The sequence below is a fragment of the Antennarius striatus genome, chromosome 17 (genome assembly GCF_040054535.1).
Source record: "Antennarius striatus isolate MH-2024 chromosome 17, ASM4005453v1, whole genome shotgun sequence".
Lineage (NCBI taxonomy): Eukaryota > Metazoa > Chordata > Actinopteri > Lophiiformes > Antennariidae > Antennarius > Antennarius striatus.
In genome coordinates, this window is record NC_090792.1 from 14,844,201 (window position 1) to 14,868,073 (window position 23,873).

Here is a 23,873-nt window from a genome sequence, read left to right on the forward strand (position 1 = left end):
CATCCTCTCCTGCAGTTAAAACACCACACACATATACATACACATAACCCCTTCACACATACACACACGCCCAAACACACACATACACACACGCACACACACACACACACACGCATACACACAACTCATCCTTGATCTGATTAGCTGGTGCACCTACGTGAAGGGGTGTGTGAGGCATGGCGTGTTGCAGCGTCAGGGCCCCAGGCAGGGCATGGATTTCATTTAGGAAAGTATCAAAGGTTTACACGCTGTTCGCTTTAATCTGCATGTTTATCAGGCAGAGAAAAATTGCAGGAAGGGACAACAGGGAGGAGGAGGGGTGAGGGGTTATCTTAAGGACCAGTAGCCAGGGAAATTGATAATGGCTACAAGGTAATTTACTGGAGACTTGTGCATCCCCCCACTGCTTCCAACCTTGCCGCTCCTTCTAATTACAGCCCATGTAATGTTCTAATGAATCTGCAGGTGTGTGTGTCTGTTGGGGAGGGGCAAGAAGACTGGGAAGGGGGTGTGAAGAGGAGTGTGGGGTGTGTGAATTCATGTCCTTGTGAGGGAACGTGCACGGATGTTTGTTTGCGTGCATCGCTCTGGATAAAGCCTGTTTTCCACGAAAGCATCTCAAGGCTGTGTCGGCATCTCTGGAGTGTGCGGTTGTCTCGCTGTTTCTGAAATATGAATACGATATGAAAAGCAATTAGATTAGCCCTCAGCAAATATTAAAGATACATGCCACTCACAGACACAAAGCTCAAATGATACTTAAAGTTGTCACTGCGGTTCCGTGTTCCAAGGGATGGAAGCTGCAGCCAGATGCACTCCTCTTCCGCTCACACTCAGATAAGGTCCAGGAACTGCCTCGAGTTGTGCCTCCAGTCACTCCATCATGTGTGCAAACCTCCAGGGGTTATGGGCTGGACCATAAAGTCCTTGAAAGGATCAGAGCATAAACATCCCCACAGGATTGCGGTCCAATGAAAGGAAAGAACCATTAGGAATGTTCTGTCTTTGTCTGTTTTAGTCTCTCTGCGTATGTTTACATGAGTTTGTGTGGTTTTGTCCAGATAACATTTTGGCACACAATTGTGGGTTGAGCAGGGACTATTTGGCCCCATAGGACAATGACATCATTTTTGCTGTTACAATTCATGTTTTACATATTGTCTAATGGAAAAGACAAGAAATATTTGTGGTTAAATTTCCTCCTTGTCCCCCCCATGCAGAAAAAAGAGGGTGTCGAGGCAGTGTCTGTAGGGGCCATTCTTTCCGATTACCAAAGGGTCCGAGTGGAGAATGTGTAAGTCAAACATACACGGACACTCACAATGAAGAACACATTTTATTACTGCAGTACACACACACACACACACACACACACACACACACACACACACACACACACATACACACACACACACACACACACACACACACACACACACACACACACACACACACACACAAACACGCACACATCCTTGCAGCCTCTGAACTCAAATGACGCACACTCTGAAGGAAGAGAGTGCATCCTCTGTTGTCTTTACCTCACTGTGCACTCCAAATTTAGACTTTCAAACACATATTCATGCACACACACACGCACGCACGCTCACACACACACACACAAACACACACACACACACACACACACACACACACACACAGAGTTTGTGTTTATGCCATTTTATTTAGACTAGTGTTGTTTTTTATGGGGCGGCTCTATTTTTGTGAAACAATGATATGGCGAAAGAGAATGAAACGGATAGTGTCGTAAATGTTGCAAGACTTTTGTTTGGACAAAAATGAGATGTCGTTCGCACGACACAGATACCCATGATCTTCATACTTTCGGATTTGTGTTACCCGTTCTCTTGTCTGTGCCTTACATCCTCTGTCTTTGTCCTCTCTTATTCTAAGCTTACACAATCTCCGCACAAAAGTTTTTCATCCACAAATCAGTAAGCTGTTCAAAGAAACACATTAGATATGTGTGTTTGATGACTTTATCATCTTACGCACTGCTGTGGATGTGTGTTTATGTGTCAGACAAGCCACAGAGATGGAGATTTCATGTTTGCCTTGCCTTTGAGTGAAGCCACTGGCTGTGGTGGCAGGTGGGAACATATCCCAGGAGCCCATCGGGGTTCCGGCCTTCCCACAACCGGAGAAGGTGCCCGGCTCACGTGGCTTTGAAGCTGTTCCGAAACTGGCAGCTATTCAATACGAACCACTTTGCATGCCCTTTTTCAAAAACCTACTCCTCTCCCTCCTACCTCTCACCTGTTCCCCAGATGTTTGCGTCTAGGTTTGCAGCCCCTGGCCTACTTGTGGCATCGAGACCAGGAGTCTCTGCTCTCTGAGATGATATCATCTGATCTCCGCGCCATTCTCATCAAAGTCGCTGCCTTCGGTGAGTTGACGCTTCGTTCTTTTGTGTCTCAGGCAGCTGGCGAGCGGTCTGGCATCCCTTCCCTCTTACTCTCACTTTTCACTTTCTTTTTACATCCTCCAGAGGTGCCATGTGGGATAAGTGGTGTTTTGGATAGAGATCGAAGGGAAAAAATTTGGATAAGTAAAGGACAGGAGGAGGAGAAGGGGGCTGTAACTGAAGAGAAAAAAGAGTAATGGCCTAATCATCAGTCTGAGACTTAGCGGTGGTGTTGAGGCTTGTGCCAGCGGCAAAGGTTGTGAAGCAGGGAACAATATGAAAAGATAAGAAGCTCCGAGGGAGGAGGTGTGAGGGGAGTGTGCAGTAAGACAGGAGGGGTGGCAGTTGAGGAGTAATCATAGAGGATTGTCCCACACATTAATGCAACCTGTCAATAAGCGGCGCATGTCTGCATTATGAGAGAAACACCGTGTTCTCTGCTTATGCATAGCTCAGACTACATGGTCCGTGAAAGAAAGATTAAAATCTCTCATTTATGGTTTTCAGCTGCTTCTGCACTGACAGAGGAGGTTAATTTGGTGTCACCTGCTTTCTACCTGCCTGTTTTGAAGCCCGAAGACAGGAAGATCAGATTACTGAATAACAAGAGAGAGTTCACAAAAGTTTTCTTTTTTCGTTTTACGGGTGCACGATGTGAAGATCCCCACCTGTATCGACTTGGTGGCACAGCCGGATTCGATTTGATGGTGCCAGTGATAAATGATAATTACAGCTACAAATGGCTCTTTTTACTCACAAACTGCTCACGGCGATAGATCATCGTGTAGACACTGTTTACGTGCTGTTAAGTGCTTGTTGTCACCTTTGGTAGCAATCAGCCGAAAAGGGGTCTCCGGCTGACTGATGACCTGCAGAGCTGAGCGGTGCCTTCAAGATATTCTGCATATCTTTAAACGTCACTCAGATAAACTCGTGGAATTCACGTCAAGTCATCCATCTTTGGTACTTTAGCTGATGGACCCATTCCTCATGTTAACGTCCTCTAGATAATGGCCTTTTTGCTAATAAATAATCTGACTTGTCAGATGCCCATCAAAGGACGGATGATGTCAGAATCCATATTTTTTCAGTCTGATTTTGTGAGATTGTAATTATTATTTTACTGTCAAAATATGTTTTCTCTATTACACGTGTCAGCAGATAAGATCTAAGTCTATATAACGTATTTACTGATGAATCCCATTGCTAAGTTACCCTCCTGGAAAAGCACACAAACAGACAAACCACATCTTAAAGACCTCAGTCACCTTGGTAACCTGGCTACCTTGACGAAGGTCTCTACTCTAAACAAAACTTTGTCTAAAAGCAAATTCTCAACATTTTTTGGAAGATTGTAATTACAAAGGAAAATCACTCCCCGGGTACCTCTTTCCGTGTGTACCTTGGTGTCCTACTTGGAGGTGTTTGCGCAAGTGTGTGTGCGTGTGTGTTTTGGCTACAGGTAAAAAATAAAGATCTTATCCTCCCTGACTCCTCACCCGTCCTGAGGCAGTGGTAATTAGAAAGGAGAGAGTTGAATAGAAGAGCGAGTGCCTGCGGCATTTCAGGCACAACTCATATAATTGCAGCTTTGGTTGGAGCAGGCCTGAGCAGCGAGGTGTGCTGTTTTGGGGAGATTGGGTGACAGAGGGGCATACCTGGTGGCCTTTGTTGTGTGTGTGTGTGTGTATGTGTGTGTGTGTATGTGTGTGTGTGTGTGTGTGTGTGTTTGAGTGAGCGAGAGATTTAGGGGGATTTACTCGTGCATCACTCTCGGGTAAAAAAAACAAAAAACAACTCTTACAGGGCAAAGGTTAAGTCGGCGATTTGAGCTTACGGACAAACCCGCTTATGATATTGTGGGGTAGTATGAAAAAAACCGTTTAGTTTGGTGTGAACAGTGAGTCATTTAAGATTAATAATCCTTTATTAGGCATTCAGAAAGACATGCAGAAATTATCTTTGGATGGATGACGAAAAACAAGATTTTCTTTCTCAAGGGAGGACATGTTGCTTGATGACAAATCCCCATAAAGAATAGACAGCTGTCCAAATGTAGGATGATCCTCTAAGTGAATTCTCTAGAAGTATTCATTTGTGTGCTGATGGCAGCCTAAAACCACAAAAAAGAGAAACCGGATTTTAGTCTTTAAAGACTCAATATTGCATGTAGTGAAGTAAGTTCAGCTATCTGAGTCTAAGCCTATGAATGTCGCACAATGCTTCTAATTAGTAATAAAAGCATTTCTATCAAAGGAAAAAGCATATTTTTGTTTAAAAATTACTGTATAATGTAGTTTCTTTGTAACTAAGTGTGGTAAAAAGAAATTTCTATGAGCTGGTAAAATTTTAATATGAATTTGGTAATTATTTGACTGATTAATGCAGCGTCTATGAGGTAAGAGGTTAAGGAGTCAATTGGTCCTCAGTTTCAGAGATAATTGGCACATGTGAAATCAAGGTCTATCCCTGGGAAGACCTTTAACCGCTGACCGATCTTTTCCCCTTTTGCATGGATATTCCCTGGCGCTATGAAGAGGCAGGTTACGTTACCTACAATGAGCTGGTGACTTGTCCAGGGTGTACCCTGCATCTCACCCATAACCAGTTGGGATAAACTCCAGGAGAACTCACAACCAGTATTTCAGATAAAGCGACAGAATGAATGAATGAGGTTACGTTACTCTTTGTGGAGTCGGTACGAAGGTTCTTAAGTTCCTCAATCAACATATCAAAAGACCAGAAATAGTTTTTAATCGCTGTTTGTCACCAGCAAAATTTTGTTTAACAAGTTGACTGTTCTTGCATTAAAGTCTAGATGATTATAATTTACTGTCAGATATGATCAATAGACACAAGCTCAAGAGAATCTTCGCCATCTTGTCTTGAAAAATGACTTAACCCTTGTGTGGCCGTTCAGTTTAGATGTGATGGGATGTGATTGTTTCTTCATGCTAAAGTACTTGCCACATGTCAAGGCTTTGTCTGAGTGACCCGAAGCCAAATATTTCTCAGATTTAATTTTTTTGGGGGTTTTTTGTATTTCCAGGTGATATACAGCATGGTGGCACGCACTCCCAGTTTCTCCAATGAAAAGATTTCATCTTGATGCGATCGCTACACAATTCATGTTGGCTATTATTCTCTTCACAGACGCTGAATTTCAGATAAAAGCCTGACAAATTTCGCATGTAACCTTAATCTTATCATCCTACGTGCAGCATTGCCTCCCTCCCTTCCTGTCTTTTTTTTTCACCCCCTTTCTTTATTTCTGTCTGCCTCTCTCCAGGAAGATTAGGTGATAGTGAACAGCTATTGTTTTGGCAGAGGTCTTGAGAGTGTTGTTTAAAGGCTGATGCGGCTCACCTATTAGGGAGGAGATGCTCATTTGATCCATTTAAAGGCTAAAATGTTGCACATCATGGATCCAATTTTCTCTGCCTTTTTTCTCTGAAGGCAGGGATTAAAGCTGAGCTGTCAACCGTTACGCCAGATCTGAAGACAACCCGCGGATGCCTGAGATACTGTGCTCGGCTCAGCTGGGCTCAGACAGTATCTACAATCTCATGACTTTTAATTTAGCATTAGGCTCGGTAAGCAAAATCACAAGCAGTTTCAATTATAGGTAACTCCCTGTTACATGTTTAAATGAATCAACTTCTTCAAGGTAGGGGGAAGAAAAGAACAATCCCGATTGTTTGAAGAATTAGTGCAAAAGTGTACGCCGGAAATAATTACTATTGACTAAAAAAGGATGGAGGTGAAAGCAGCAAATTATGAAACGTTGAGAGATAGGATATTGTTTTTCTATCTGGAAGTTTTACCTTTTGTTTGTGTCACGATGTACCGGCAAAAGTTTTAAATATCAGTTCTTAAAAACTGACTTTCATGTTCAAACGATTCTTGCTTTCCTGGTAAACTTTTTATTCTTTGTTAATTTCAACGCACTAAATGTCAACAAGTTTTTAAAAAAAAATTGCTCTCCCTCATTACTGGACTCCGGTTTTAAAGTTCAGAGAATTTAATTGGAGTTTTATAGGATAACATGCGGTAAAAAGCCCTTTAAAGGAGAGCCATTCCTCTCAGTCTCTCTTAAGGAGACCACACTTTTCCAAAGTGTGGTCTTGCTGTCTCTTGTGGCAGACTAATGGCAGCTTCTAGTGGGCTTATTTGGATTTAATGTGGCATAATGAGGTTAGGTAATTGGGTTTAGGTCAAGTTGTAAAACAGGTTCAGAGGAGACAGAGATGTGAAGATCATGTAAATGAGTGGTGTTAGATCGCTGAAGGCTCACACTAGTGGCTATTCAAAGGCTCCATTGCGTTTCGCGAGTGTGAGCTCTTTCCTACACCCTCGTTTTGTCTCGGTAACCTTAAGTCAGTCAAAAACATCGATCAAGAAAACCTTTACACCAGCGCTAAATGGTCATAGAGAAATACCTTTACGGTAATGTCATCTCCCTCTAGTTTCATCATGCTTTCTTGTCGTCCTTCTTTCTCCTTGTAAACATGAAATTGTGTAAATCTCGTATCATATATTATTTAAGAGCAGGAAATTTAATGAACGTATTAAAAAACACAGCACCCCCTCAGCAATTTGGAACCAATTATTAAAATTTGTTAAAAGGCATGACTAATTAAAGAGGATATTTAAATGGGATTGAATTTTAATGCTTTTTTCTCCCCTCTTATTACTTCTGTAGCAAGGTTAAGATGAGAGGATGTTAAGATTATATATTCTCACACTAATTAAGACCACGAATCCCCTGGGACCGGAATAAGGGTCTACTGATCCTCTCCCTCCTCCATCCCCCTGCTGTAGCCCCTCCGTGTGTCTCCCCCGTAGTGCTGGACCATGAGGTCCCTGGAGGAGAGACGCAGATGGGATTAAGACGAACCGGGGATGGGAAGCGACGTCCCTCCGCCGAGCATCCTTTCCATCTCCTCTCATCTCCCATCCATTCCTCCCCATGGGGCCCACAGTTGACACATTAACCTTTGAGGTTGTCAGGCCATGAGAGAGGAGGGATTCTCACATTACGATTAACTTTGTTCCTTTAATTAAACACATGAACGTGTCAGCGAACAGGACCATGTGACACTTTGGACCAGAGGAGCTACACAGGATTTTTCTGAGAAATTATTACAGACTTATTGTGACAACATTACTGTCACAACTGTACTCCCTGTGTAGGTTATTAGTAAGTTGTTAATAATTATGTCAATCAGCTGATAACCAGCAGAAAGAGGAAATGGGAAATGCTGGTGAATGAATGACCCATCATTTATAGTTATTCGAATATAATTGTTTGGTTCTGGTAAATTTACCCTTATAGTTTTAGGTGTATTTTTAATCTTAGTGTTCAATTTTTATTGGACTTCCTTCCGTGCTTTTATTCTTCTAAGTTTTGTGGACCACACTTGTTATTTGGGGCTGTTTTGTTTGTTTTTTTGGAGGCGGGAAAGTGGGGTTGAATCAGATGGGAATGGGTAGTGGATAAGAGACACTGGCTCAGCTCTTTGTAAAAGCAGTCAGTAACAGGTGAGCTGGAGGTCAGCATGTGGTCAGAAACGGACATCTAGTAAACAATCAGGATTTTTGTGTTACCAAAGAATAAAAACCCTTCAAATTCATTGCCACAGTGTACCCCCTCTTGAGCATATAGTGCACCCTCTCATAAGTGTAGTGCAGCATTATGAGTGGGATTCATTAACAGGTCCGATCAAAACACTAATGGTGAAACTGCGGTCTAGATCCGGATTGGTTGTCGACAGGGCAGAAGGTTACGGGTCGTTCTCCGGGGCTGCTTGATTAGCAGGTTTTCCTTATTTTTGGCTGAGAAGCAAGCAGCAGCAAACTTGTATTTTAGGAGCGTGGCACCGCTGGGTATTCACACAAAGCTCTGCTCCCACCTCCTTTCCCCTCCTTCTTTTCTCTCCCATGCCTGTGAGTCACTTCCATGCACCATTTCAGGGGAAGAGGAGGGAAAAGACAAATAAACAAGATCTCTTTCCAAAGTTTATATTCTCAAAGGGAACTGGATGCGGGAGGAGGTGGGCAAAGGGGGCATTTAGAGGTGGGAGTTTGGATTTTTTTTTTTTTTTTTTGTGGAGTGGGGGGGGTGGGGCATCTGTGGCCAGCAATTGAAAACTGTTGCCCTTACCCGGAGAGATCTGTGTACACTACTTGCAAAGTCAAACAAATAGATCCAGGGTGCAGGTTTACATGTGTTTGTGCGACCGCCCGTAAACCTCCCTGCCTGTCATCCTCAATCACTGCTCTATGTTCCTGATCAGACTTCTCTCTCTCTCTCTCTCTCTGCCTGTGTGTGTGTGTGTGTGTGTGTGTCCGTGTCCGTGTCCACGTGTGTGTTTATTGCATGTACGTTTATGTATGTATGTTCTATGTCCCTATTTGCATGCCAGGCCTGGATCCGAAGAAGCACCTCGGAAAACCTCTGGCTGACATGGAGTCCTATTTGAAACAGGTTCACAGACATTATCAACTTCTTCCACTAGAGTCCTTCCATGTATTTCTACCAGTGATTATGTATATGGTCATGTTCATTGTACTGGTACATAAAATAATATATATCTCTAAATTCAACATTCAACGGTGAAAAAGGTTAAATTCATTTTTACTTGTATTTATGTTTTATTGAACTATGTTGCTGGTTTTGAAGCACATCACTGAGATGTTTTGTTTTCACTGATCAGCTCTCACAGCAGTACGGCGTTCATGTTTGTGGAGAAGGCGGAGAATATGAAACCTTCACTCTTGATTGCCCACTCTTCAAAAAGAGGATTGTCATGTGAGTAAAAATTTAATAAAAGCATACACTGCAGTGTATGGATTTTTTTTTTTTCATGTACTACTTGTGTTCGCAGTGATGCAGTAGAGACAGTGATCCACTCAGCAGATGCCTTTGCTCCGGTCGGCTACCTGCGCTTCAACGAGATGCACACCGAGAGCAAAGACAGGGTGAGTCAAAAGTCTGAAGGAATCCATGTGTGTGTTCTGTTTCCCAAATACGATCGGTGCTGAATCGGTCAGTTTTACAACAAAAGCATGTGTCACCACAGGGTTGATTACGGTTTAAAGCACTCCGAGGACGAATCAGAAATGAAGAACAAAAAACCTTCTGGTGTCTTATAACTTTGTCGAGCAGCAGTGAAATGCGGCGCTTCGGGGTGGGGTTCAGATCGACCTCCGTGGGGCCTCTTTCTCTTCCTCTCCGTCTCTGGTGCGCCTGCTTTCGTTCTCTCCCTCCATCCCTTGCTCTGTCTCCCTCTCCCTTTCCTTTTCTCTCTCCCTCTCTTTCTCTCTCCCTTAGCCCCACATGGCCTACTTTGACGTCTGCAATATTCACTGCAGCCTGAAACTAAGCCTGGCTTAATAAACATGTCTGCTTGCATTAAAGCACTTTGCATTCAGGTAGCTGGCTAAGCGGATGGAGGCATTTGTTGTTGGGGGGTGGGCGGGGGCAGAAATTGGCTGAATGGGGCTTTGCAGGGTGACACATCCAAATGTTATAGTTTCGTGACATTAACTGATAACTTGGCAATGCTTTTAATCATTGACAAAAATTCTTACCTCACATGATGTTTACTTGTAATTAATCCTCTTTCAAATCTCCAAGATTAATATTAGATAATGAGCTTCCTGGTGCCTGAAAGCACTGCCTTCATGCCTTCATATTCAGTGCAGCCGTATAGACACTAAGGGTCACACCGAGTGATGCTCCTCGCCTGTAGATATACAGTCTCTATATCTCCAGGGTAAAGCACATGTGTTTCTTTGCACATCAGACAAAAACGTTTACATTTAATTTGTCTATGCGTATGCGTAGGATTGCGTTTGTAAGTTTGTATCTGCATACTGGATGGGGAGGGGGGCTGGGATTGTTATGGACGGAAAACATACCCCCAACCCACAACCTTTGTGACCCTGCAGCCTCACTCCCTACAGCTATACATTTTTCATTCCGCACATCACCACCCCCATCACACAAACACACACACACACACATACACGCTTCCCGCAAGCCCCTGTAGCACCCCCTAGGTTGCTGGGGAAAGAGCAGGGAGATCCAGGGCCTGCGAAAGGAGGCGGGGGGAAGCAACCAAGGGAGAACCTGCCCTGGTTCAGCCTTCTGAAGCTCTTCTCATCAGGGTGACAGATCTGCGGTGACACCAGCACTAGAGGAGACTGTGCTGAACTCAGGGGGTGGGGATGGACCATCATCATTTGGCCTCAGTTAATGCTAGTCAAGCTATTTTTCATGCTGGCTTCGAGAGGGGGGCTGAAGTATAATTAATTTGATTATCACATGGCGTAATGTGGTTGACAGCAGATGAAGGGGGTGAATGAGTGTTGGACAAGACGAGGGGAGGGCATTGAGGAAATATGAAATATGTATTCAAAAGTGCGACACCCCGGCAGGATTTGGCAGGTTATTTGTACGCCGTAGAGAATGGTAATGATCCGTTGTTTAAGTAGCGCAGGGCAAAGTACAAGTAAACAGTAGAAAAAGCTGAAATCCAAAGTGTGTGTCACCCATCCAACAGTGACTGACAGCCAACATGATTGAATCTACAGTATCAGAAATCACCACTCCCCTATCTGCCTGAACCACGAATATGTTAACATGCTGTTTCGAATTCATTCACCTTGAAGTTATGTTCGTCTGGGCCCTTGTCATGAAAGACTGACACATGCACACACACACACACACACACACACACACACACACACACACACACACACACACACACACACACACACACACACACACACACATACACACACAGCCCTCTTTGTGGGGCAGTCGAAAGGCTGACTAATTATACAACATTTTGTCTGTCTTTGCAAAAGACTTGGCACTTTTGCGGTGGGCATTTGGCCTGACGTATTCCCCATGGTGCTTTATTGCAGGATGTTGTGGCGAGAGGTTTGCCCTATGGTAGTTGTCCTTGCCAGAGCGCCATTGACAAGATGACTGAAGAGGTGGAATATGCTGATCAGACCGAAGACAACCAGCAAGAATTTACATCAAATTGTGACCTTAGTTGTCATCGAGGCCACGGTGAGATTCATTTATAGTGAAACATGCACATGCAGACATGCAGGCCTGTGTGTGAGTGTGTGTGTGTGTGTGTGTGTGTGTGTGTGTGTGTGTGTGTGTGTGTGTGTGTGTGTGTGTGTGTGTGTGTGTGTGTGTGTGTGTGTGTTTGTGTGTGTGTGTGTGCTCCTTGAATCTGTGTCATGCTCCCAGCATCATGATGCCGGTGTTTTTATGTGCTTGTTTGACAAGCGCTGTCATTTCAACACCATTGTGACAGTCTCTGCATTTTTCTCATCTGGGCGTGTGTCCCCCCCCCCCCACACACACGCCATGTGCCTTGTATTTAAACAAAGAAAAAAACGTGAACGTTGCATGTTCAAAAAAGTGAGGATCAATAATTGAACCAACCATTTTTGGTGCATGTGTTGACCTGCTCACCATCTTCTCCTCCATGCTGGATCTCTTACTTCAGATCTCTTGCCATCCTGGTCGAAGAGAAGCTCCAGAGGCTTTCAGTGGATCTCTGGCATCTGCGGCCTGCAGAACCAAGAACTTGGGATCCAGGTCCAGGCCCAAGCAGCTTTCACACAGCTGCAATGTAAGGGGAAGGGTTGGCGTTGCCGTGCAAGAGTGAACACTTTTGAAAAACTTGGTACACCGTCTTTAAATACATCTAAGCTCAGGAAAAAAACATGAGTATCAGCTAGGAGAGTCTTTCTTGCCTTTCTGAAATTGAGAAAGCAAAAAGCTCACAGAAGAACTCTCACAAGTCTAGTAACTTTTAATAAGTAATGTTTTCTTCGATCAAATAAGGATTACATCAAGGGGAGATGATACAGAATTCCTTTGTCCAGGGCTGATTGAAGAAGCTCGGTAAAACGATTCTGCTGTGGCTTTTATTGCACTCCCCACTGGAGCCCTAAAATTCATTGGAGAGATACATATGGGGAAAACTTCTTTTTGCCTCGGGGGTCTTTCTTTCTCCTTGCAATGTTTGCTAAAGACACATGAAGAGGTGTGGCAGAGCTTGAGAAGTCATTCCTTATTCAAAAGTGCTTGTCAACCCAGCAGGCGAAATCCAGTGTCAGAGGCTCCATCCGTCACAAGAATGCTATATCGAGTTGGCCACAAAACAAGGACAGGCACTTCAAATTAACCAAAGACACACACACACACACACACAGTACAGTCATGTTGGATGAGTTATCATTTTTGCCCTGCAGAAATTCAAAAGTGCGTGCTTTTACAGTGCATCTGAGTCTTTTTTTTTCCCGCTTTCCCTTTTTTTGATGGAGAAAGAGGAGCGAAAGATGAAAAGCATATTTAATGTTTATCGCGGCGCACGGCTGAACAGCCTTCAGAGCACAGAGACAATATTAAACAAGTTAATATTGAATGAACAACCTCTTTGTATGAGGGTGAAGTAGTCTGAGACTATAGTGGTGGCAAGGGAAAAACAAACTTGAAGCTCTTTCAAATGATTGTTGGGAGAAAAGGCTTTGTTTCGAGCCCTTGTGCCTGCCTTTGCATCCCAAAGCCTGCGATGTGCAAACATCCTGTGTTAGACCGCGCTTTATAGCTGATGAGCTCCATAACTGCTTTAAAGCAGCTTCGGTGGATTTCAGCACCACAACAAAAGTTAGAAAACTATCCCCCTCTAAACTATAGTTGTGAAAGCAGTAATGCATGGCACTGCTGAGCTTAACACTGTGACAACTCAAAGCCTCCATATGTATTTTCTCACCGGTAGCTTTGCCTGTTGCGGTGGCGGTCGATACAACTCGTAATCTCCACTAAATAGGAGGGAAATCAACCCAGGACAAATAAATTTATAGAGGTAAACAAAAAACCATGAGTCTTAAAGAACTTCATTAACTTGTTGACTGGTTACGATATCCTGGGTGTTGTTATATGTGGTGCATCACGTTTAATAAATATACAAAAGTTGACTCGGTCAAAATGGAATGAGGTCGCAGTAATTAAGGCCGTGAGTCTATTTTTTACATTGAGCAACCACACTGCAGTGATTTACAGTACAATCCCTTGCTTGTGTCCAGGTGAGTTGGGTAGCAGAGGATGGAAGATGGAAGACATTGTCCTGGTTCACTTGTATGTGAGGCGTATGGAAGATTTTGCTCCACTCAACATAGTTTATAAGACATACTTTGGTATGAACCCTCCAGCCAGGTAAAACCACACACAAACCGTTTCTTTTTTTTCATGTCCTACACTCCAAAACATTACATTTTTATGCTCAATGAATTTGCTGTAGAATTTGTTTCACGGTTCCTGTGTTTGTCTTAGAGTGTGTGTCCAGGCGCCTCTGCCTGCCTGTCAATTGCTGCAGATGGACTGTCTACTCCATGACTGGACTGGGCCTCCTGATGAAGGCTGCTTCCACCAGAGGGACGCACTGCATGTCCAGAGCCTGTCTCACTGGGCCCCGGCCAACATCGGGCCCTACAGCCAGGCTGTCAGGGTACGTCATGTTGCCTCTGATGGCTGAGGAAATTAGCAGTTTGAATATAGTGAGCCCATAGACCAATAAATAACAAGTGGTGCATCTCGCCTGTGGTTCTCATGACGGTTTGTTGTGTTTGACTCAAACAAAGCAATCAGAGCATCTTGGATTACATAATTACATTAAACGTGACTCTTTTGCTCTGGTAATATACTGACATGCGCAGATGATTGTGTTGCTTTTTCTCATCACATCATTTATGTACACACATAAATGTGTATCCCTGTTGCAGCGGGTATATGTGTATCCATTTTTGCACTTGTTTGTAAAACCCACGTATCTTTCTTCTTTTATATTGTTTAAAACGCAGAAAGAATGTGGAATTCAAAGGCAGAGCAAAGGAAGTGTGGGCTGTGGTTGCACGGTTGGCTTGGTGTTTTGTTTACCCACTGTGTATTATATGGGATTACACTTGTCAAGGTACTGTCAACAAGGATAGTGTCCATCTCCTCCACACTGTCCTTGATCCTGCAGCCAAATCTGTCTATGAGTGAGAACATGTGTGGATTAGCCATTCGTTGGGAGCCTGACGGCATATCTCACCAGTGTGTCACCGATGCTCAGAGTATCTTGTGCAGTTTGGATTCCTGAGATGTAACCTACAGAGTCAGGTTTGCTTTCATCGTGGCAGCGGTGGTTGATTCCCTCAATGGAGTCTCATTGAGACATGAAATTGAAGTCAGCTGCGAGTGTGCTGCTATTGCCTCTGGAAAACCATCTCATCTTTCTCTCCTCTAATGATCATTCATATCCGAAGCAATTTGAGAAAACAATGAGAGGAGTTTGTTCGCTCAGAGCTGTGCACAGCGTTTCACACGACCCCTGCCTCGTCTCTGTGTGTCTGCCCCTCCTCCGCGCTACAATGACATAATTTGATCAAAAACGTATTAACAGCTCTTCAGTACAGCTAAGGATTTTTACATATTGATACAATTACCCCCTCGCTGTGAGCAACCATGCAGTGCAACCCCTCCTCTCACCACGACCATGCCGATTCCATCTTAATGACAATTTCCCTTGGTGACTTTTTGCCATGTGTGTCACCAATAGTGACGAGGCTCTGCCGACAACAGAGGCAGAAAAGCTGCTCTCTGGGACCAAATAACCTGAAGGATTTCAGTGGAAGGGAATTGTTAATTAAAAGACGGATCCGGCTGTATGAGGATGTTTCAAACGGGGTGAATTTAAAATGATTAAAGGATGAATTTGTCGTCTTAATTACGTCCAGAGAATGTAATCGGCTCTGTGCTGCAGTGGTGTTTATATCAAGAGTTCTCTGAGGAGGCACTGATTTATAACTCAGTGGTAAAAAAAGACAGGAAGTAGTAACCTTGTGTTTGTTAACTGCACAAAGCAGAATTACTCTTCCCAACATGCAGCTCTCCCGGGACCAGTGTATTCCTTTGACAAGCATCCAGTGGTTTGAGAGACAGCACATGGCTACTGATGGTTCATGGCACTCCGACCATGCAGGATTCCAATGCAGCCTGTCTCTACGGCGATGGGTTGGACTGGTGGAGGTGGAGAGGAATGGCATTAGGGGTTGGCATGTGATGGATGCTGGACCTTCAAACTCCATTCATGTCTTCATCTATTTGCCCGGCTTGTCATGTCTCAGCTCCAGCTCTCGGGAGTGGCAGGCTGACTGAATGTCGACTTGGCCTGGCGAGCTGACAGATTCAGATATGACTTGATTTAAAGAATTAGTTAACCTTTATGATGTCAAAGCTGGGGGGCTCTTAGTGTTTTGTGTGTTAATGTATAATGTGCCAGTAGTTTAGGTTAAAGCCGCGAGCTATCGAGACAAAAGCAGTGATGTGATTCATGCTTTGTTTCATGATGCTTCACACCTGATTGACATGTGTTTAAAGGTTGCATTCACCATAATATGTATTTCTTGTGGTATAATACATCATTTTTGAGTGTGGTTCCATCAAAGGTCTCGCAACTAATTTTTTTTGTTATGCTTTGTTTTAATCTAAGATCTAATACAAATTTCGCTATCATTTATTTTGGACACAATTTGCATAATCCAATTAAGAAACAAGACATTTTGTTCTTCACTTAATTTTGTTGCATCAATCAATTTATTTAGAATAGATGCTCTTTGGCATCAGGTGTTTCTTTTGGAGTAGCAAAACAAATGTACTCGCTATAGCAAAAGCAAAGTAATAGCACGCTTTTAAAGGAACTAAAACATATTACAGCATATTTCCATCAGTTGTTTCATGGAGCTTTTAAACAATTATGTTACAGTGACATAATATCAGGAGAAAAAAAGGGAGGGTCGTTCTGTTTCTTTAGTAACATTTTTTTAAATTACATTTTTAGAAAAAAATCAACCAATAAAATGCATACGTTCGTGAGATGCCCAATGGAACAAAAATGACTAAAGATTTAACAATAGGAGTCTCAAACCACAGGATTTTTTTTTTCCACGTCAATTTAGATTATTTCTGTCTGTTCCATCACATTTCCTTTGTGGCTACATTTACACGATAACCAAAATAGGTCTGAACAGAAAGACCATCACTGAATAGTTGTTAAATGTCTCCCATTTCCTGTTAAGGTAAGTGGCTCACCCCTGGGATATTTGCTGGGAAATTACACTCACTGATCAGATTCTGGGGGCTGTGTTTTGGGAGCTGGCTGTGCTAGCCCCAGGTTGCTGTTGAGCGCTAACCCTTGCCTCTTTCCCTTAATTGTGAGTGACAGTCAATATTGTGCAAGGCCGTCTTGCACGAGCCCGCGACATGATTTGCATCGGATTTTGAAAATTGTCAAAGTGGACTGTGAGGCATCAGGAAGAAAGTGGATCTGACGTTCCCAATTAGCATCAAATGGGATGAGTGTGTTGCAGGCGGTGGAACCTGAATAATCATCTGACAGTGGTCTTAATGTCTGAGAACAGTCAGCTGAACTTTGTCTGAATTTTTTGATAAAAAGTAAGGTCAGGCTAGGGGGGGCACCCATGTTAGGCCAAAAAGAGGGGGCAAAGGCAGCCTGTTTTGATTTAGTTAACATTATATAGAGGATATTTCTAATTTTACTTCAAGTACTTTTCTCAATAATTGACAGAGGTTGCAACTCAAAGCAAAAATTCTATTCCTGAACTGCCCAAATGAAGGTGTGTTTTATTTCTGTGTTTTGCTATTCTTACCCAGAATGACTCGCCATTGTAAAAGAGCCCCCACACCACACCACACCACACCCCCATCAACCCACCTCGCCAAACTTCCTTAACCTACATCTAGAGAATACCTCAATTACCACTGAAGAGTAATTAGCCGAAAAAACAGTGTGTGTGCATGCATCTGCGTTTGGGGAGGTATTCAAGCAGCACAAACAGATTAATTAGGACATTTAACTTCATTTCTAATATAGCAAAATTAATCCCATAAAATACGAGACATCTCGGTGGAGGTGCCTGTCAGCACCCGACGCCTCTCCCCTGTTTGCCATAATCTATTAAAACCTTGCTTTTATCTCACCTCTCCCCTGTCATACTTTATGGATTTTTTCATAAACACAGCCCATACTTCATAAATGTCTCAATTTTCTAGTCTATTAACATTACTTCAAAAGCGCTTGATAAAGGAGGAGGGCATGCATGAAATAATGCACCAATAATACGAAGTGCTGGAGGCTAGAACAGTAGGGGCGGCTCTCTGGCGTGCACACTCAGACGATGCAAGGGATGTTATCAACTTTAATAAAAGACCAAATGATCACTTTGCCCAAGGAGGAGAGGAGATGAGGCAGCGAGGAAGGGGTGAGGCCAGTTGTCGAGTAATTGAGTCGATGAAAAATGAGGTCTTGAAGCCTCAGCGGTTTGAGCAGTTGTGAGATTGAAGGCTACTCAAAGCGACAGTTTTCTTTAGCTCCTCGGTCCTTGTTGCAGTGGAGGATTTAACATAGATTTTTTTTTTCCTTTCGTTTCATTGAATGGGATGGGCTGGCTGTTTCCTCCCCTTAGTGTCTGAAATGGGTGCAATGAGTTAAATCTTTTGTCTGGAGAGAGAAAGAGTTTGACTGACAGTCAGGCTTCACCTCACAGAGTTTCCCTGGCGAGCATCGATTCAGTTCCTGTCTCTGAACATCGCCCGAGTCCGTCTCTATAGGCGTTACTCATCCTAACCAAACACTGGGGTCAACTGTCTTCAGTTGAACTGGACACACAAAACATACTGATCAAAACCAGTGAGACCTTACCGCAATGGGATGTCAGGCTGTATGCCCTGAGGCCGGTACTCACACACACAGATACACACACACACTCACACACACACCTGTGTGCTCTTTGTGATAGGCCCTTGATTGCACGACAAAGCAAACCAGTTCAGCTCACTCTAACACTGAGTGACAAACAGCAGCATCATCATGACCAGCAGGACATGCATGTGGCATTCAATCTCCATTCAGCAACATGCAAAGAACAGAAGATGTACACAAAGATAACAGAATCAATTGAGCACACACATATTACCTCCAGCTATGTGTACCTAAACATATGTTGGCAAATGTTTGCTCATGTGCATATTTGTGTACCCACAGTGTGTATGCTCACTAATACAACACTGCATCTGAACATGCATTAACACACATTCGTATACTGTACTGCAAATACATAAATAAATAAATAAAGACTAGTTACAATGCTGATAATAAACCAGTGAATGCTGAACTGGAGAATTTAATGGCTTTTGATCATTGTCTTTACCAAAAATGTTTAAATAAAAGGTTCAGATTAGAATAAGTAGGCTGCAAAAAAAAAAAAAAATTAAATAACTTCTAAAACAAGATTATTAATCTCGTATTTCCATGTCTATTACGAGAAATTTTGGTAATTACGGGGCAGTTTGCAGTGCAGCTCCATCCTGTGCCGGTCCTGGTGCGACTCAAAGTGTGTCGATCGCTTATGTCTCTAAGTAAGCACGCGTTTGTGGAAGGTCAACTCAGATTACCCTCTTAATCCGACAGGAGGGCAGTTTTATGGGAGGTGGTCAACATCAGAGAAGCTAATTACATCTGTCCCAATTGTAATTTTCCATAGTCAGTGTGTTTGTCGCCATATTATGGTATGCTGCTGCACACCAAACAGGAATAGGCTGGTATTTGCTTGTACCAAGGGAGGACAGGGGAAGGACTGGATCTGTCAGAGTGCATCGACTCTCAAGCAGCCACGTACACCAGCGCTGTGCCTTTGCCCCGGCCCCTGCCACACTCCCACCCAATAATGGGCCCGGCCCTGACAACTGATCCTAATTGCCTTTGAATAGCTCTTCATGTATTATTGGTGCCTGACTGCCTTGGTTCACGTCAACATGCCATAGGAAGCAAGGACAGGATAGCCACAGCCGTTGTGTCCCCTTCCTTCCTTTACTTACTGATGGTGAGATACACATGTAATAGATAAACATGTGATGTAAATTCCACCTAACTCACAGGCCTGTGGTGAATGATCGGATTCTGATTGCACAAGGGGAAAAAATACCTTATGAAATTATTTTGTGGCTGTAGTATCTGAGTTGAATGCGCTAAAACATTTGCGGTTGGTTATGATTTATGGACAGGATTGTATGTGATAAAGGGTTGGCTGTTTTTCTTTTTGTTTTTCTTTTTTTTCTTGTTTTTTTTTGAAGAAAGGCAATCTCATCCTAGTGCACACGTGCATGTTTGCTTCTCGCTTTTTCACATGTGTCGAGAGCGGTGTATGGCTCTGGTTCATTGAGAAGGTCTCCAAAAGAACAGATTCCACCCCTGTCAATATATGCCAAAGCACTCACACTGTCATAATTGCAATCACAAACACTTGGTCAAAACATAATTATTTGCTGTCCCATGTGTGAATTATTACACCATATCTAACCATTGACTTCCTATTTTACTCTCCTGTTTGAATACGGAGATATTAGAAGTGGGGGGACATGGCTTTTTATTTGTGGATTGAAATGACTGAATACCAAATGCATAGATAAAAAGCATAGCAGCGTGTCCTGTCCACTCCCATCACTGTCTGAGAGAGGAGAGACGTATGACCATCCCATTACTATGGTAACTAGCCACTATTTTCAGAGCTGCCTGTGTGTGTTTCTTCCCCGTGCAGTGACGAGAGGGCATAGCTGACAGGGTCTGCACACACATACACACACACACACACACACACACACACACACACACACACACACACACACACACACACACACACGTACACACACTCACACGTACACACACACAAACACAAGGAGGGTCTGGAGGATGCTCCTTGTGAAATATACAAGTGTGGCAAATGCAGATAACTATCAGGACCAGGTCCATGACATAGAGACATTAATTAGAAACAGAAATATAACCTCTGATCTTTTCAACATTTTATACTCATGGAAAAAATATCTTATCCATAGTAATACATAGTCGGAGGATTTAATTTGGGTCAGGCAAAAGGCGAAACTGCATTTTGATTTCAATTTTCTCATGTTCAGATATCAGCAAATTAGAATTGAATACAATTTTTCCAGCAGAAAGAAATTGTTCTGTGTGATCACAAAACACAAAGTACCAAAGTGAAACTGTATTTGATATGTCACCAAGAAAAAAACAGATTGTCACCACCCCAGACTCAGCGTTAATATGGATTATAATTGCAGCAGATTCATTTGATAGTATGGTGCTGTATTTTACCCATATCAGGAAATTGCTGTTGTATATTATTTCTGTCACTGTTATGCTCTCCTATGTTTATGCTATTCTATAGCTTGCGCATGTGTCTGTTTGGACATGTTTATTACACCCATATGCAACAGTGTTCTAGCATTTTGTCTTCATTTGTTAAAAATTGTTTTCTTTTAAACTATTGCAGCACATGACTCGGAAATAGTTTGCACTTACATTCCATTTACTTTTGCCCACTCACTTCATCATAAATTTCATGTGGTACAATACTTCTAAGGAGTCATTTTAAATTCGGGCCATTCATTTCTCAATTGCCATCGTCATCAAAGCATGTTTAGCTGAGATAAAACAGCTCCAGCTGAATAATATACAGCCTCCTCTTTTCATGTGGACATATTAGCATGTTCACTTTTAATATATATTTATTATTGATTTTATGGGGTTTTTTATGTAAGAGTATGACAAGCTCATGAGTCTAGGTAATTCAATGAAGTAGAGATAGTTGGGGTATGAGTTCATTCAGTATCGTACAGAGTATACAATTTTTTCCTCATGTCAAAATTTATTGAGTTGATTTTGATCGTCTGACACAAATGTAAAATTTGCTGGTTTTTTTGTGGGGATTCAGTCTGTTTTCCTGCACACCATTATTTTTTTATATATATATTTATCTTTTTTGCCAGGGGGTGAATGTTATTACCCCTGGTGCACATTTACAGTAAAATAACGTTTTCAAACTGAGTAGGTAAACACAAGTATTTCCAGACGGAAATAATCTTTGTGAAATTCTAGTTTTATTTTATTTAATTTTTCAGGTACTGTTTATTCATCTTCTTATAGACGCCTTTCTGCTCCTCTACCTTACTGTCAGTATTTGATGATAAAAATAATTGTGGAGCAAAACCGAACGCAGATATTTTTGAATGATTTTTTTTAGAAATTTCCCTCCGTATTCCTACAGCTTCACTGGTGAAATTTGTGGCTTATTTATTCAAAACATTTCTGCTTTGCAAAAAAACACAAAAAAAACAAAAACAGAAGAAAAAAAAATCCAAGGAGACTTGGATGCTGTCAAACCAGCCTGTGTGTGGATTGAGTGGACTTGTATGAACAGCAGTGTTGATGCAAAACGTTTTTTTTAATGCAGCCATACTGCCATCTGTTGAGAAAAGGAGGAACTGCTTCTCTTTTTTCTCCCTTCAGTATTTTTTCTAGTCTTCTTCAATCTGTCTTTGATTTCATGCTTGTCTGTTATTCATTTTTTATTTTGAGAATACTGAACCACATGTTGTGTCCATTACAAGACAAACAGCAGAGCAAAGGGTCAGGGAAAGATGAGTTGCGTGTGTGTTCAGTGGGTGTTTTGAATATGGAGGCTCAGGACTTTCCCCTCTGGAACGGCAGCATCATGTCACTGAATCATTGGATTTGTTTTGGATATTCTCTCCATCAAGTGTAGAGTAGACGTTTCACACTGTGGTCATATCCATCAAATTGCAGACACACACACACAAATACACGTGGTACTAGCTGACCACACCACAGCTCTGAGTCGACATAATTCTCTCGTGCCAGGTTAAATTAGAGCTCACATTATCAGCCAGATCAAGAGATGTAGCTTCAAAAAGTGGAAAAATCTAAAAAGACAGAAGAGATGAGACGGTCACAGCTTTGAAAGGAGAAAGAACAGAGGTTGAGGGTTGCAGTTTCAGCATCATTCAGTCAGACAACATGCCCCTCAGCTGAAACAGCAAGACCCTCCCTGATTCTCTCGAATTAGGGAGATTAGCAGGAAAGCGCATAAATCTGGATGATGGAATTTGTCATAATTTGCATTGTCCTGGAAATATTCAGTTTGATAGAGCGATGCATGGAGAGGCTTGTCATGTCCCACGGGCAGGTCATAGTGGAAGCTTGGCAGAAATGATTTTTGCGATATGTGCATCAGTCGTAAAAGCCTCACAACCAATTTGTCAAAAAAATGTGAGGTCGGGACAGCGGGGCATTTTGCCTAATGCGGTGAAAAAAACCATGCCCCTCCATCACTCCATCTACATCCCAGTTCTGGTGTGGCAGAGTAATCCACAGCCACAATTTCATGACTTCAGCTATAAGAAATAATATTTTATTTTATTTCTCCATTTTCACATCATTTTCATTGCAACACTAAATTCACACAATAAAAAACAAAACAAAACTAAAAAGCAGTTTCATAATTTCATCTTTCCTTTTCAGAATGGTAAGATGCTTGTTTTTATTTATTCATTTGCTCATGCCCTTTGGCATTCCGATGTCTTCTTCAGCATCCAGCACTTTGGCTCCCCTGACATTGGTTATAGCACTGAGCAGCAGCTTCTGACCGCCGTAAAGTTGAACAGAGCTGACGTGACAGTATTACGCTTCCATTCCGTTCAGTGTCTGTGAAGTGGGCACGTTGAGGACAGACGTCCAGGCACAACTGAAAAATATATATAAGCTAAGAGGAGGTGGGGGGTTGGGGAAAGGCCGGTGTCCCTGCCTCAGATTGACCACACATTGCCTCAACAATGGGTCATTACTGCTATTTATTCTGCAGGTTTCGTGTAAATTCATCAACGAGACTTTGTGTTTTCATTGTATTCTCAAGGCTTGTTTTCTGAATAAATCAGCAGCTTTCGACCTGAGAGAATGCATTCAGAAATGCATTATCCTTGCCTTTGCTCTGTGCACTTCAAACGGCTATTTATGTCACTGTATGTGTAACACTGATTTTGCGTGACAGTTGGGCATACAAGGGTTAGGCTCGAACTAGAGCACAAACAGAATGCAAGAAACAGAAAGAGCAGAGGAAAGAGGTGGGAATTAAAAAAAAAAAGAGGCAAATATCTCTTTTTCCCTACCCACGAAGCCTTAAATGAGTATCCTAACGCGGGCAGAAATTCCATAGAGGGCAGAGCAGTTGTGGTTCTCTTGAAAGGTTTGTATTTGCAGGGATGAGGTGTCAGAAGAAGCAGGATTTCCTCGGGGCACAGCACAACATGAGCCCATCTCTTATCATTTCCCACTCCCAGACGTGATCTTCTGTGAATGCACTAATGCTGAAAGAACCCCACAGACTTGAAGCCTGTTTGAGATGAAATCACAGCAAACATCCCTGACAAACTGCCATCCACCACATGAGGATTAAACAGTCCTTGCACATGAAATACCAG

At 42.6% G+C, this 23,873-nt stretch overlaps 1 protein-coding gene across 1 annotated transcript in view; it reads left to right on the forward strand.

Moving 5' to 3' along the window:
* The window catches only part of dph6 (diphthamine biosynthesis 6), a 56,621-nt gene that overhangs the window by 13,017 nt on the left and 19,731 nt on the right, over positions 1-23,873 (forward strand). The window contains exons 4-12 of the mRNA XM_068339732.1: positions 1,221-1,294; positions 2,289-2,407; positions 8,851-8,912; positions 9,142-9,236; positions 9,313-9,406; positions 11,360-11,510; positions 11,962-12,087; positions 13,547-13,676; positions 13,794-13,968. Coding sequence (XP_068195833.1) covers positions 1,221-1,294; positions 2,289-2,407; positions 8,851-8,912; positions 9,142-9,236; positions 9,313-9,406; positions 11,360-11,510; positions 11,962-12,087; positions 13,547-13,676; positions 13,794-13,968 — 1,026 coding nt within the window. The remainder of the gene's footprint in view (positions 1-1,220; positions 1,295-2,288; positions 2,408-8,850; positions 8,913-9,141; positions 9,237-9,312; positions 9,407-11,359; positions 11,511-11,961; positions 12,088-13,546; positions 13,677-13,793; positions 13,969-23,873) is intronic.